Source organism: Mugil cephalus, chromosome 16 (genome assembly GCF_022458985.1).
Source record: "Mugil cephalus isolate CIBA_MC_2020 chromosome 16, CIBA_Mcephalus_1.1, whole genome shotgun sequence".
Lineage (NCBI taxonomy): Eukaryota > Metazoa > Chordata > Actinopteri > Mugiliformes > Mugilidae > Mugil > Mugil cephalus.
The window spans coordinates 19,973,911-19,989,693 of NC_061785.1; the positions used below are offsets into that span (position 1 = coordinate 19,973,911).

The 15,783-nt window shown below is 39.4% G+C and overlaps 1 protein-coding gene across 1 annotated transcript in view; it reads right to left on the reverse strand.

The window, feature by feature from the left end:
• Nucleotides 1-9,865: 9,865 nt before the first annotated feature.
• The window catches only part of LOC125022830 (integrin alpha-M-like), a 38,831-nt gene continuing 32,913 nt past the window's right edge, over nucleotides 9,866-15,783 (reverse strand). The window contains exons 16-29 of the mRNA XM_047609771.1: nucleotides 14,838-14,989; nucleotides 14,605-14,759; nucleotides 14,357-14,486; nucleotides 12,967-13,130; nucleotides 11,857-11,955; nucleotides 11,696-11,775; nucleotides 11,504-11,590; nucleotides 11,339-11,408; nucleotides 11,161-11,259; nucleotides 10,944-11,024; nucleotides 10,720-10,830; nucleotides 10,515-10,628; nucleotides 10,318-10,428; nucleotides 9,866-10,120 (exon numbers count right to left, since the gene is read on the reverse strand). Of these exons, the coding sequence (XP_047465727.1) occupies nucleotides 10,031-10,120; nucleotides 10,318-10,428; nucleotides 10,515-10,628; nucleotides 10,720-10,830; nucleotides 10,944-11,024; nucleotides 11,161-11,259; nucleotides 11,339-11,408; nucleotides 11,504-11,590; nucleotides 11,696-11,775; nucleotides 11,857-11,955; nucleotides 12,967-13,130; nucleotides 14,357-14,486; nucleotides 14,605-14,759; nucleotides 14,838-14,989 (1,543 nt within the window). The 3' untranslated portion in view covers nucleotides 9,866-10,030. The remainder of the gene's footprint in view (nucleotides 10,121-10,317; nucleotides 10,429-10,514; nucleotides 10,629-10,719; nucleotides 10,831-10,943; nucleotides 11,025-11,160; nucleotides 11,260-11,338; nucleotides 11,409-11,503; nucleotides 11,591-11,695; nucleotides 11,776-11,856; nucleotides 11,956-12,966; nucleotides 13,131-14,356; nucleotides 14,487-14,604; nucleotides 14,760-14,837; nucleotides 14,990-15,783) is intronic.

Sequence of the window (15,783 nt, forward strand, 5' to 3'; positions counted from 1 at the left end):
TATTATGACGCTGATGGAGAACAGGATGTGACATTATGTAGACCAAGTGTTGTCATGCCAACCATATCCATGTTCCCATTAACCAGAGTTAAACCCATACTGTTTTTATCGCATTTGTTGCCACCCCGACACTATCTGAAAAACGATGGAGGCGCTAAAATGTACCTTAACTATATGATATGAGACAGTTTTAAATACATAAAGTGAATTCATCCTCGTATTCTGTATACCAGGATGATCACTAACGCTCCAGTCCAGGTCACTGTCATCTGGTCGATCTCCTTCTGTGCTTTTGATTTACCCCAGGACATAGGCTGCGTGCAACCCTCGCGTGAGACATTTCCATTTCAAGAGACTCGGCGCGTTATGCTTGTGAGATCGATGTTAACGCAGAGAAGCAGTAGACAGTACTTAAGACAGACCTACAACAGCTGAGTCATTAACGGCTTGAGGTAGCAATGGTCAATGATAGACCTGAAGAAAGTTGTTAATTCAACGTTGCGGTATTTGACGTTTAGTTGTAACCATTATCACCACAATGAGGACGAGTTTTGTTTCTGCATCAATTCTTGTCTTATTTTTCAGAGTGCTGTCCGGATATAATAAGCCGTTCTCCAATGTTGATAGAACACGCAGAATATTTGAGAGGAATGGACAGGGATGGTTCAAATGGTGTCCGATGTGTTTCTTTATGCTGTCTGAAGCTTCGTTTACGATAGAGATGCGATAGCTCCCCGCGAGCCTATGGGAAGACATGTTTCAAACAATTCTGGGTTTGAGAAGATGATATATATGGATGTGAGTTATTAGACAATTGTAAGTTTTAAACTAGGGATTACAGAGAAATCGCAGCTCCGACTCACTCTACAACACACAAGGCTAGCAGTGAGACCACCATCTTTGGGATCTCCAAAATTATTAATCAATCATTTGTAGACTCCCTCCATAGCAATCGGAACGCAATGCGTTTCCTCAGCAGCTAATGTTAGCAGCTGTGTAGAAATCATTGTCCGTAGGTCATGAGATTCATCCTCAGTAATGACGATCAGACCTTCTTCATATTTGGTTTGGAACCTACTGGCTATTGTGTGATTGTGACAACGGTTGTTAACTGCCAATGACAGAAAATAACATTTTACTCTTTATGACCCAATATAACCTCATTTTTAGTTGGCATTCCTTTCATGGACTTATTCAAGTATATTTGAGGATTGTTATTGTTAATTGACAGTGTTTTAGTCCCCAGCTTTTGTTGGGTCTGTTTCCATGTCACAGGGTGGTAGAAAATTTTTGAGATATTCATGACGGTTTGTCCTGTTTTGAAAGCGTTTGTCAGAATATAGTCCACACAGTATATTAAAATTCCATGTAAGTTAAAAATGTTTCTGGACGAGGAATGTCAGACTGATGAAGATGTCATACTTTAGTGTTTTTGCCATATAATGGTATAATAATAGCACTTACACAACATGCTTGATGGCCTCTGCTGTGAAGGTTCCCTTTCTTAACTGGTTGATATTGTCAATATTAGTCTCCCATTGTTGAGATGAGAAAACATCATCAAAGTAATAATGGGTGATGGGATCCGAAGAGAACTGAGAAATAGAAAACTGAAAGAAAAGAGGAAGAAACTCAATTTTTAAACATCATATTAAGTGTGTAATTATTTTATGTCTTTGGGACCACGGTCCTCTTACTCGTGTGTTTCCCTGCAGAGATGACCGGACCAGATTTTTAACAAAATTCTTCATGGTTTGAAAATCGTCTGGAGACACACTGCCTGAACCATCCAGCAGAAAAGCAACTTCTGTCCACCGGCACTCTGTTGACCAGTGAGCATAATTAATCAAGGGATCCTTTCAACATTTTTCCTTTTAGTATCATGCAGCCTCCAGATTCTGGGCTTTTTAATCAATGACATTAGTACACTGTCAACTTTCAATTCAATATACTTTTACCTTCAATAGAGGAAGGTATGGATGGTTGAACACGATTGGAAGTTGTAATGGGAAAGCACAGACCATTGTACATGGTGATACTTGTACAGTCCTTAGGAATGGTCGGACCACATGCCTGAAAAGAGACCAATCCTGATCAGGAGTAAAACAAAAATATAGATATATTTCCAAGTAGCACAAACCTCTGCAATTCTCTGCAGTTCACCTACTCACCAGTGTTTCCTGTGTGCTGGGATTAGCTTTCAATGTCAAACCAAGAGACATGTTCACTGCATAATTCGGCACTGTAAGGGAACGATTCGACAGAGGTTTAAATATAGTTAAACCACATTAAAACATAAAATACATTTGTGTGTGATGCAGTATGAGTAGAAATAAAAAGTTGCCCACCTGAAGGTGACACTCTAGCACAGGATTCCCTGTTGATGTTGCAGGTAAATATTTCCCCCCTGTCATTTGGTGAATACTGTTCAAGTGGGGCACTGACGACCAATCTAATAAAAAGTAAAAAAACAAACAAACAAACAAAAACAGTGTGGTGAGGGCAGTGTATTAAGAGTTGTTAGCTGATCAAATCTTGCATCTTGCATAAAACCCACATTTAGCGCCACAATGCATCGTCTGACTTACTCTGATTGTCTTTGCACCACCTGGTAGCCAAAACCTGCTGCAGAGTTGGTCAATGTCTTCCAAGCCACGGGATCAATATTGAAACAAAGAGCAGCTTTTAACACTGAAGGAATCAGAAGAGAGAAACGTTTATCGCAATGTGATTATGGGGAAGTTAATTAATCTGTCTATGTGTTTTTGTTTCTGATGTCATTGGTCTTTGTGTTGCCTTCAGTCTATCTCTGGGGTGTAACAGTACGGTCTGCCCACGGTGTCTTATTCTGAAGCCACTAGGGAGCACCAAAATCAGACATATTCAACATAGTGGCTCAGAAGGAATGATTCTTTTGACGTTCAAGGATTCATTGTGAAGCCTGTGTTGTCTGCGAGGCTGACCCTGTTGACTCTAATTCTTGCCACTTACTATTAGAAATCACACAGAAGTGGATGTGTGTGATAAATGATAACCCGTTCTTTGCAGTAGAATCATGTTTTCCACGTTTTGACCAACTTATGGTTTTGTGCATGGAAATTCTCATTGTTCACATGTCCAGGTCAAGTTGACGTAAACCAGATTTGACCAAACAGGACGTTCCTGTGTGTGAGATCCTTTCCTGGCCTGTTGTTTTCAGTGTTTCCTTTCAACCTATTTTACTCTATAACTGTCTATCTATGCATGCATATATAATTTTTTATAACGCCTGCAATTTATAACCTCTAAACATTTCCTCCGATTTGTAAAAAGCTTAAGCAAAACTGTTTGAATTCTATATGAACTTAAAAGAAAAGCAACAATAATATCTTCCACTGCAGCTGATAGGAGGTCTCTCTTCTCTATGAGCCTAAATGTGAGATTTCGTCATCACTTTTTGCTGCTCAAGTTTTCCTTTTTTGGGCAGTACATGACATTTTCTAAAATTAGCCTCCTTAAAAACATGTTCTCATTCTCACCAGTTTCAATGCCATCACACGAATATATATATGGCAGGGCGCTGTTTACTGTCATCTGTTAATTCCATTTACATTTCAGTGTCCAATAGTGACATCGTGTGAGAGTTCTGCTGCTGTGGAATTTACAAAAAATAATAGTAAATAAATCAAAATATTTCTTCAGCTCGTGGTCTTTTTTTTGTTTTGTTTTGTTTTTTCATCACTGAAAAAGCCCCCGTTGAGCCATTATAGCTTTTGTTGCTTCAGTAGGAAAGTGACAGAAAATACCACGTAAATGGCTGCAGTAAGGGTGTCACTGAAACAGATGAAGAGGATGTGTGGACTGAAATGTGCATAACCTTTAATAGCACTTCAACGCCACACAAGAAAAAGCAGCCAGCGCGCCAGATGAGGTCTTTAGCTGAGGTGTTAGTGCCACACAGTTGGTCTTTATAAAACATATTTTCAAGGAAATCAATTTATTGAGCGATACATTTTTTTTAGAGTCCTTAATTTAGAATGTAAATCTTCACAGTTTCTCTTATATTCAGGATGAAAGGATAAAAGGCACATATATTCATCTCAAATTGTTTTTCTATCTGTATCTATGTCAAATTCCACAAATAACTGTTGTCATTAATAACATTTGCTGCATGCAATGGGGATCAAACAGCTTACAGCTTGCTTAATGTCATGTAATCAAATAAAATAAAAAGGTCAAATTAAAACTGTTGGCAAATATGATGCAAGACAAGATCTGAATGCACAGACTTACCTGACAAGAACAGTGTAGCAGCAGTTACCCAGCCCATTGTGTTAGTCCCATGGAAAGAAAAAAAGCTAAAACTCGAAAACCTCGAACTTCAAAAAATGCTTCTGCTGCTGAGCCCCAAAGAGGGAGATGGTGAAAGCAAAATGCAAGAATCACAAGACAGCTCCAAACCAAGACACTCAGTTAGAGGAACTCAGATTTAGGAGGGGTTATCACACTGACAAACTCTTTCTGTTTGATAGACCTAAAGAACAGGCTATTTTGGACCTTGATTGCACACAGCATTGGTATTGTTAAATTCATGGTAACTAAAACTTAATTAATGATATGAAACCAAAGAAATAAGAACATGAGACCATCACTTTAAACTGTAGTTAACGTTGATGCTATATAAATAAAACTGAATTGAACTTCCTTTCTTCTGTTTCTACTGTTGGTTGGCTTCTTCCAAGACAAGTCAAATACCAAAAAGATCTGACGTATGAGTTGATCGATTGTCCCTGTTACCATTTCATGACTGAGACATCCTCCCCCTCATGAAACAGTAACCGTTTCTCATTTTTTTGCTCAACTTCCCCTGTAATCTTATCTCTCTGTCTCTCTGTTGTCTCTCTTCAGATACTTTGTGACTAATTACAGAATTCTAATTCCAGTTACACAATTAACAGCTGGCCAGTAACTCACTGATATTTGAAAAGATGAATGCAGGAAGTGAAGCTCTTCTCCTGCTCACTAGCTATAAAATGTACCACTGTCATCAAATTTAAATGTTGGGTTATGTACTTCCAACGAGCGAGGAATTTAAGAGGATAAAAAGTGTTGATCACCCTGACTCCCTCCACGTGCGACGTTTTGCAGACTTGCTGGTCCCCCCTTCTTGCCAAGCAAAGACGATCGAGAAAGGTTGCGAAAGGTCAAGGATCAGTGCACTGTGTTGCTGTGCCTGGTATGGATTTCTAAGGGCAGATTAGCAATGTTGTGTGTGTGTGTGAGAGTGTGTGTCTGTGTGTGTGTGGATGTGTGTGTGTGTGTGTGTGTGTGTGTGTGTGTGTGTGTGTGTGTGTGTGTGTGTGTGTGTGTACATGTGTGTGTGTTTAAAATGATCTCTGGAGGGATGAGATGCTCTTCTTAGATGAGACAGTTAATAATCTAATAATGAATAAGAACTAAACATTTACTTATCACAACGTACAAAAACAGAAAAAAACCTCTTTACTAAAAGGTGCAGGGACCTAATGAAAGAAACACCCTTTAGTTTGAGGAGCATGTGCAATACCAAACTCTAACATCAGGCCAATTTGCCTGTGTGTTCTGGATTATATGCTCTACCCACGTGCCCATTTATTTAAACCACACTTTATAGAACAGTTATACGCGTTTTCACACGGTACGGTAATACGCTGCTTGTCTTCACACCATTAACACCTCTCTGGTCACTATGTCTAGGTAGAGCTGGATGGAAGTAGCTCAGACAGTCCAATCATCAGCTCATCAACTCCTTGTTATATTCCTCTACCAATTGTTTGAGTTACAGTTTACATCTGTATTCATCCAGACTCAAAATATATGTAGTAAAGACCTTAAATGTATTTGGGCAGTTGTTTTTGTAAAACTTGATGATGTCACAGTGAAGATGATTTGATTTGATGAACTTCAAAATGATGAAATGTCTTCATTCCATCATTTTATCTAGTTACATATTTGTCAAAAACTATATCCTCACTAAAATATAAATTCTTGAGTTATGGCCAAAAACACATTTTCCTAGGTCACGATGACCATTCAGCCCAAACTCTCACTAGTTCCTCTGTATCTCCAAGTGGACATTTGTTGTAAACTGAAAAAAGTTCCTCCAAAGCCTTTGAGACATATTCATTTAAAAGAACGTGTTTCTCAGATGGATGGCATTATGAATGGACCCAGAGAGAATCCTAAACTAAAATGCATTTCATCTCATTTGTAACTGGACCAGACGTGGAACAATGAACTGAATTGTGTGTTTTCCTGCAACCATTTTCCAGTGTGTGGCACCACTCCTCTGTACACCAGGATTGTTGGAGGTCAAGATGCTCCAGCTGGAAGTTGGCCATGGCAAGTTAGTCTGCAGAGATTTGGTGGCCATGTTTGTGGCGGTTGCCTCATCAACCAAGAGTGGGTGATGTCTGCTGCTCACTGCTTCTCCAGGTGGGCAACTAAAATGTGTTTTAACACAAGTAGTTGACAGTAATTTCATTCTAATCAGAGACACTCCTGTCATTGTAAAACCAAGGCATTTTGTCTTTTCTCCTCCAGTGCAAGTCATCATATCTGTTGCATTGTTATTCGAAACCAGTTTCACCATGTACATTCAATATTAACTTGTTTCTCCAACACACAGTCAGCCAGTCCTGTCTATTAAACATTGTCAAATTAATCAAATCAATTATGTATCTATTTAAGCTTATTTATTCATTTATTCTTTAAACCGGCTCTACTTTCCAGTCTCCTGCTATACTGTAGGGTACATTGGCTAAACAAGAACAACGTTCATAAACAATACTACATGAAGTTCAACCGGGATCATAAACTCACACATAACATATTCACATATCAATTACCCAATTCCAAAAATATGTATTTTACCATCACAGTTCGCCACACACGCACACAATAACTTCACACTCAAGTGTGTTCTCGTTCTCTGAACGTATTCACGCGAGATTTCCCTTGTCCCTGAATACCCAGTGTAGCGAACGCGCCCTCTGCTGGTAGAAGTTAGATAGCGCATCCTACTAGATAACATTTTCCAACAATAAACCAACCTTTCCTTATTAGAAAACACACAGACAATTTTCACTACACTCTGAACATGAGCTGTACTAAATGGAAATAATAATATTATAGTTATATACCCTCACTGATAGCTCTGATAATAAATGGCTCCAGACATTTCAGATAGTGTACCTTTTCACACATTGAATTTTCTCACTGAAAACATGGTATTACTTATTTAAAATGGCACTTGACATTCAATTCGATCAGTACCCATTTATCAAAGTATCTGACCCATTTAGACCTATACCACTAATCATCAGTTACTGTACTCTGGGCATCAGTTCTTTTAGTCTGTTACAAGTCTCTTCGTTTGTACAGCACCAGTTCAATGTGTTCTCCCGGAATTGTCCCTTTTTCACAGTCCATAGAATTTTACCATTCTGATTTTCAGAGTCCATTTTCTCCGAACCAGAGTAATGTTTGTGTAAGGTCTAAGATGTCTAGTGATACCCACGGTCGCCACATGACCGGTGGGTTGCAGGCTGGGGACACCTGCTCTCACCCACTTTGGCTCACCCAAGGCGTTGTAGGTCAGTATTCGGGGATGGTGTCTGTGACGCTGCGGGTAGCTGGTCGCTGGTTGAGAGTCAGGATTATCTTCCTCTGATGACTCTTGTAGACTTTCCCCAGGCTCTGCAGTGTCATTCTCACCATCTCCATCAGCTGTGATGCCTCTGTTGTCAGTCTCTGCCTCCTCTTGAAGAACTGTTGCATCTTCCAGCTCTGGTGCTCCGTCTGGCATCGTCAGAGCTGGTGCAAATGGCTCTGCCTCTGGATTCAAATCTGCAGTTCTCTGACTCTCTCAGTTCTTGGTCATATGGAAAACGACACACCAGCTCAACGTCATCACTGCTTTTGCTGTCTGAGTCTTCTTTTGGTTTGCTGTTTTGGCGTTGTCTTGTTCTTGTCCGTGTCTGTATTTTCCTCTCTTGTTTTGGTTTCCCCAAGGGCAGACTGTCACATGGAAGTAGGAGGTTCTGTGCAACACGCAAGTCTTACCTCCTCCCTCAAGTGCTACTTCATACACTGTGACAGTACGATTACTAAGATACGGCTTGAGCTGGAACTTAACCGCATCACTGTAAAGACCAGTCTCTATAGAGCGGAGGAATTTTCTCTGAATTAGTTCTGGACTCAGCTACTCACCTTCCTCGACTGCATCATCATCACTGGATTTTCTTCTCTTTCAGTTCTATTGCTCTGAATAAGTAATTCTGTGCTGTCTCCTTTGGATCTTATGTCATGTTCATCAGGCGATGCAGTAGGTCGGAGGAGTCCACTTTGTAGTGAACTTTGAGTATGGTCCTGAGAGTGTGCAGCGTCAGTTGCACACGCTGCTTTATTTCATGTCTCTCCTCGTGGTAAATGTGGTGTGGAGTTTGTAAAATTCACACCGTGCTCTTTCCATCTTTTCAGGGGGACTCTGGCAGTCCAATGGTGAGTAAGCATTGCTCCACCTGGTCCAGTCTGGTGTTGTCAGTTTTGGTTTTGGCTGTGCTCAGCCCGGACATCATATACTATAGATTTTGCTCTAAAAATACATTTTATCCTCCTTACAGAAACTTTAAAAATGTCAGTGAGTGCAAGGTGTTCCTTGGCCATCGACTTGTAAATAGTTTGGAGAAATCTCTGTTTGTTGTGAGCATTTTGCTAAGTCAAATATCCGGCTGCAATATTGCACTTTTACAACTGGCTAAAGCAGTGAGCTACAGCGATTATGTAGCGTGGTGCAGAGTGAAGTTGCCCTCCACTATACATTTAATTTGAAAGTGCAAAAGAGCAAAAATATGTATTTTACAATCACAGTTCGCCACACACGCACACAATAGCTTCACACTCAAGTGTGTTCTCGTTCTCTGAACGTATTCACGCGAGATGTCCCTTGTCCCTGAATACCCAGTGTAGAGAACCCGCCCTCTGCTGGTAGAAGTTAGATACCGCATCCTACTCGACAACAACATTTTTCAACAATAAACCAACCTTTCCTTATTTTCAGTTTTTCTGAAACCTTGTTGGCATGGATTTTCAAACTGATGTTGTTTTTTTTTTAATGTTTTTTTAGGGGAATCGAGGAGGCCCTCTGCTGTGCAAGTCGGACACATCTTGGTTCCAGGTAGCTGCTGTAACAATGAGTGGGAGTAAATCGGCCCGTGCAGATGTCCAGGTCTTTTTCAAGACTTCAAGATTTGGATCATTCATTGAAAAGACAGTGGGGGATCTGCCTTCTCCTGCAGCAGTTCTAACAGCAGATTCACCACGTTTTTCATTGTCTCTATTCCTGTCTTTCACCGTCCCCATAACCTCAATGTCTCTGTTGTCTGTGTTGATGTAGGCGGTTGACCCACAGTAGTGACAGCAGTAAAATCTCTCAGTAACCTCTGATTCATATACTTACATACAGTAATGAAAACAAATCTTCACATGAGGTATTTCCAAAGAAGTTTACATTTTATAACAGTAAAGCAATCAAGAGCATTTTGTTCTTAAAGGAAATTTTTTAATGAATCCAGTTAAATTTAGTCATATTTATATAATAAATACAGATCAATCATGAAATAAATGTCCTTTTATTTCATTTTAGAATTCTTACACCATTTCACAATGTCAATGAAAAATATTCCAAGCATTTTTCAATGTATCGAATGAAAATAACATAAAAACACTGTTTGCCTGGTTGTCAGGCTTGGGTTAGACACAACAATTCCATGTTGTGTCACCTTTTTTTTTCTATCATTGAGGCTATGAAGAAAGCATAGACTCACACATCAGTTTGTTTTCCATCATAGAGGACTGTCTGACAGCAAGGAAACATACTGATAACATTCTAAAAAATACTCAAACACATTTAACGTTACAAATTGCTATAGGTGGCCTTCAGCGTCTCTCCACAAAAAGCTTGCGTCTAAAATAATTGCTCACACAGATATTTGACATTATTCTATTTTGCTCAGGCTGCATCTTCATTGGCCCCAGGATCCTCCTCTCCTTCTGCACTTTCACTTATCATCTGATTGTATTTACTCTTAAAAAATCCAGCCTTAAAGTATAAAGGGGACAAAAAACAGTTATACACATATGTCATTGTTGCATTGGAGTATAAATAATTTAGTACCAAATCAGAAGAGAGGAGAACTACTGAATACATATTTAATAATTACAAACCATTGCACTCTTACTGGCTGCATCTTCCTGTAATGCCCAGTCAGTTAAAGTAGTGTATGTCCAGTGTCTTACCTTATACAGGCCGACTGTGAGTAAAGCTAGGAAAGCCAACCCTCCCAGCGATCCTCCGACAATCTCTTTGGTGAAATCTGGTTCAGGATACACTTCTATTTCTGCCTCAATCTGAGATGTGACGGGACAGAATGTGGGGCAGTTTCAAGCTTTTTTATGCCTCAAATAACACATGAGTGGATAAAATCTGGCATCACCTTCTGAACAGGGGGGTTGTTGTTAGATCTTGCTGAAAAGAAGATGTACTGGTTTGTGTCGTACTCCAGGCTCGCCGTGCTGGTCAAGAGGAATTTAGCAGATTGAAGTCCAATCTGAGAATTAAAAAAATAAAAATAAAATGTTGTATGAGCAAAATATTATGCGACACAGTGTAGCACTTACTGTCGAATATACACAAATTACCTGCTCGATCCACTGTGAGCTAACGTTGGCAGAGATATTGTAGGTCGCACTCTCCCCTCTTCCCATGAACTTATTGCACCTGAACACTGTACACCAGGCTACAGAGCAGTCCTGCAGGAGGTTAGAAATACAAATAAATATGTATTTTTTAATAAATACAAATAAATTTTCTAAAATATCTTTAATTAGATCAATTTTGAAAGGGAAAATGTATCAGCACTCACCACTGACTTTGTTTTCTGTATCTGAGCAACAAAGTCTCGGACAGCAGGCTGTTCGTCTTGACCTCTTTGACAGTTTGCGATCTGAAATGGAGCCCATGTAGTCATGTTAGTTTAACAGAGACCAGGGTGTGGTCCTTATTTTGTCGTATCCATGCATCTTATATCTACATCTGAGACATTTCTGGGGCCAATCGCTCAATGTTTCGGCATGCATTACCTGCAGACTCTTCAAATCCACCCAGATGTCTTTGTCGCCGAGCTTTACTGGAACCCTGATCACCACTGTGAAATTCAGCACCCTGTTTACATTTGTGACCTGAGAAAAGACCAAGCTTTAAGTCTAAATATGAGCAATAAACATCATAAATAGAGAATTATTTGAAGTAATAATTTACCTTGATTGACTGCTTGACTTGTTTCTCCAAATTACTCTTTCCAAAAGAGAAATTGTTGTAGCTGAAGGAGCTAAATAAACATTTTGAATTATTAGGTATTCTAATTTAAAATGATCACTTTGTTATATATATATATATGTATCTTTCAACTAAAACATCACAAACCTTTCAATTGTAACAAAGATGCTGTACTTTACATCAATCTCTTTCATTTTGTAGAGATCGCTTGAACTGGAGCGCACCTCATTCCCACTAACAGGTAGAAGAGCAATTATTGAAATCAGTATTTATTATATTAAAGTAGTAATCATTTAATATGACAGCTCCATAAATAAAAAGTAACTCGACAAATGGTACCTGGTGGCATTTGCCGTGATAAAGAGCTTCCTGTCAAGTTCACTGGTGATTCCAATCCCATAGGAGACGATGAAGAGAGCCTAAAAACCATGTGAAGGAGAGAAATCAAACCACCTCCTCTTTTGGCTCTGAGAAGAAATCCTTCTGTATAACAAACAAACCTTAGAGTTGCCCTTGAAAATGGGCTTGTCAATCGTGCAATCTGTCTTTCCCCGCATTAAAACATCTTCACTGTCCAAGGAGTTACACTCAATTCTTCCCTGTATCAAAAAAAAAAAAAAAAAAAAAAAAAAGCAACTGGCGTGTGGCTCAGAAGAACATCTGATCAGAGACATTGTGAAAAATAGGGGTGTAACGATTCATCCACTACATCGATGAATCGATTAATTTTCCTACGATCCAACTACATCGATCTGTGCTCAGCATGTTGGCTGTCTGGACAACATACATCGATCTAATATCGATTTAGAAGGTAATCGATCGATTGTATCGATACTAGGAAATAACGCATTGGACTAAGAACGTCAGAGGATCCATTTTGAGTATTTACTTGAGAAACACGAACTGGACAAACAAAATGTACAAATTAGTTTTATATACCGAAAACACTGTTATACATTTATTAGCTTTCGGCTAACATCAATGGAAAAATTAATGTATATGCTAATGCTAACATTCGCCTTCACGTCTCGCCCCACCAGTAACACACAGTGACCTGAGCAAAACGAAAACAACTCGATGAAACGTCGGATAATTTAACGTGCACTAAACGTCGATCACCACCATCATGTGATATTGTCAACAGACCAGCGTGTAGTGAGAACTTCAGCGTTCAAAAGAGTAGATAATAAACAGAAACGGACATGTGGTGTTTAACTTCAGGGCCACAATAGCCTCGTTCTTTATTGATAAACCGAGCGCCGTCCAGGGCATCGAGACACTTGAAGAAGTTTAAAAAGTGACTAACCGTAGATTAAGAACCCAAAGAGTAGATACTGAGCAAGATAATTATCTGTTGGCGGACCGCCACTCCTAAATGAATGTAGAGGAAACACTGAGTAGGTATTTATTCCCCTCACACTGGTTTAATTTTAAGCTAAGAAGTTACTGAATCAATTTCAAGTCACTGAATCGTTTTGGATTGTATCGTTCTAAATGAACTAAAATCGTTCTTGAATCGTATCGGCCATCACAAATCGTGAATCGAATCGAATTGTTGTTAAAAGGAATCATTACACCCCTAGTGAAAAAGGTTTGACCCTGAGCCTTACCTGAAGACCTGTGAACTTCCTGTAAGAGAGCCCAGCTGGGTATGTGAGAGTAACGCGGCTGCTGTAGGAGTTTTCTCCTCTGTTCTCCACTGATACGGTGACATCCAGAAGCTCATCAATGCCCACTTTAACCAATAAGGATCTAAATATGAGGGGGGACAAGACTCAAACTATAGCTTCACATTCTTCACATTGTCTGGATTAAATGTACTGCCGTTAAACTGGTTTGAATCTTATATATATGTCAGATAGGTCAAAATTTGTCCACTCATACAAAGGTTTGTCATAGAGTTTCACAGGGCACTCTGTCAGGACCAGTACTTTTCAAATGTATACACGTTTTCTTTGGAAAATATTATTAGGAAACACTGCATGAATTTCCTCTACTATACACTCAATAATATTTATCTATGAAGCCAAGTTAATGAAATCTGCCAAGCTCCAAGTGTGCCTGGAAGACACAAAGGTTTGGATTCTTTCAACTTTTTACTTCTAAACTTACTTCTAAAATTAAAGTAATTTTATTTTGATCAAAGCAACTCAGAGATTAATTTTATAATTACAAAGGTTTAGGATTTATTAATATAGTATTACTGTTACGTGCCAGGCAGCCAGGTACTTTGTGTGTTTGTGACTCCCCTCCCCTTTCCTGTGTTATTTCTTCAGGTAATGGCTGCAGAGATGCTGCTCACCTGTGTAGACAGGCTATTGGATGATTACCTCGTCAGTTGGCCAATCACAACAGAGGAGAAACCTTAAGATGGAGGACGTCTCAGGCCTTCAGCCTCTTTTCTCCTGCCTCTTGATTTGGCTGCACATGATTTTGCTGTCTTTGTCTCTTAGTGCTCTTGCAGCGACTTTTGTGTGTTCAGGTTTGTGTGGGAGGTTTTTGGGACTAGGTAAGACGGGGTACCCTGTTCATTTTGTGCACTCACGTAGGTGATTATTGTTATTCCACTAGGTTTATGGGTTGTGCCACCGCTGTATTGTTTTGGGGAAAGTCTCTTGGTAGACAAGCCAGTTAGGAATTTTTGTTGATTTTCTTTTTCCAGAGGTAGCTCAGATAGGCCGTCTTTTGTTATATTACTTTCATTTTATTTGGCACAACCTCTTTGTCCCATCCTCCCTCACCTTAGCATGTTTTCCTTTGTTACAATAAATCATGCTTGCTCATTTCCACAAGACTTTTACCAGAATTTTACCAGAAAGAACCAATTAAATCAAAGTTTGTGATGATATCTGGACATGGTCTAGGAGAGCTCTCCACATAGTAACATGCGAAATGGTCAATAATGTAGCAACAATGAAATGAATGCATAAAAAGTAGTGGCAAACACAAATATGTTTTTCTTAACTACATAAATGCTAAGTTTTGTGCCTTTAAATTTACTTACTGAATGAATGGCTGTAGTTTGGGCCTGCTGTGCAAGACTTGGTTTGAGCCCTGAAGAAGATGATAAACCTTCAAAGCTGAATCTTAACTCATTCCTAAGTGGACTGACAACATCTTCTGCACATGCCTGCAGGAAAAGGACACTATTATGAAGTTTTTTGTTGTCAAGGTTGTGAGAATCGTTAGGATTCAGTGTTAGAGGACTCTTAAAAACAAAATAGTTGTATCAGGGTCTTCTGATTTACCTGAATGAAGAATTTCAAGGTGCTGCATTCTTTCCTATTTAAGGAAACAGTAATGGTCTTGGTCGACTCTCGTTGTTTATCAGTGATATAAGCTCGATTCTTTGGGGCCTTGCGAGTGGCATCCAGTGTGAAAGTATGTTTGATTGTTGCTTGAGCTGGAATAGATCAGAGTTACATTTGAATGGTACACTGAACAAACATACCAAAGAATGGACGGACGGTAGGTTTGTCACCTGAGGAACCTGTAGATGCTGAAGTGAGACTGGTCATGGTAAAGCAGATTGTAGCTGTGTTCTGCAGTGCTACTGAGCAGTCTACATTTTGAGTAGGGATTATCTTTGGCTCGAATGACACAGTAGCTTCAACCATGATGATAGGTCTTGATCTGGAAAAGGTGAGAAATAACATGTGAAACAGCTTTGTTTTTTTTTAAAGTGTTATTAAAAAGAAAAGAATAGAAATAAACTGGCCTAGATGTCACGACTGACCAACCTTTGCTTTGGTCTTCACACATTACAAAAGATACTGACAAAAGAATACATCATGAGCCTTGTAAATGATGGATGTTGCCACAGTGACATCACCCATTGGTTTGTAGACTACAGTTCTGACATTAGATTTGAGTTTGACATTTCGGTCAAATAAATATTACACTGTCAACTGTCAGTGATATTATAACAAAGTGGAGCGGGGTCAGTGGATGCTGAGGGGCATAGTGCCCAGAGGTCACCAACTCTCTGCAGAGTCGAGGTTACAGATGTCAAAACTTCATGATGCCTTCAGATTAGATCAATAACAGTGCGTAGAGAACTTAATAGAATGGGCTTCCATGGCCCAGCAGCTGCATCCAAGCCAAACATCACCAAGTGCAATGCAAAGTGCCAGATGCAGTGGTGTAAAGCACACCACCAGACCTTGTCATCCAACATCAGTGTCTAACCTCACAAGGAAAATTCTGGAAGAAAGGTCTATACCGTTGGCAATATGGTGTATTTTTGGAGAAAGCACCTAATGACCATCAATGATATTCCACATACTTTTGCATTGGCCTCACTTTCAAGACTTGGTGTTTACATCCATTTTTTATGCACAATCTGTGGTGTACAGTAGGTTACAAATGACCAAAAATGGTATAGTTACACTTGACAAAACAGTGCTTGATTAGAGTACTTTGGACAT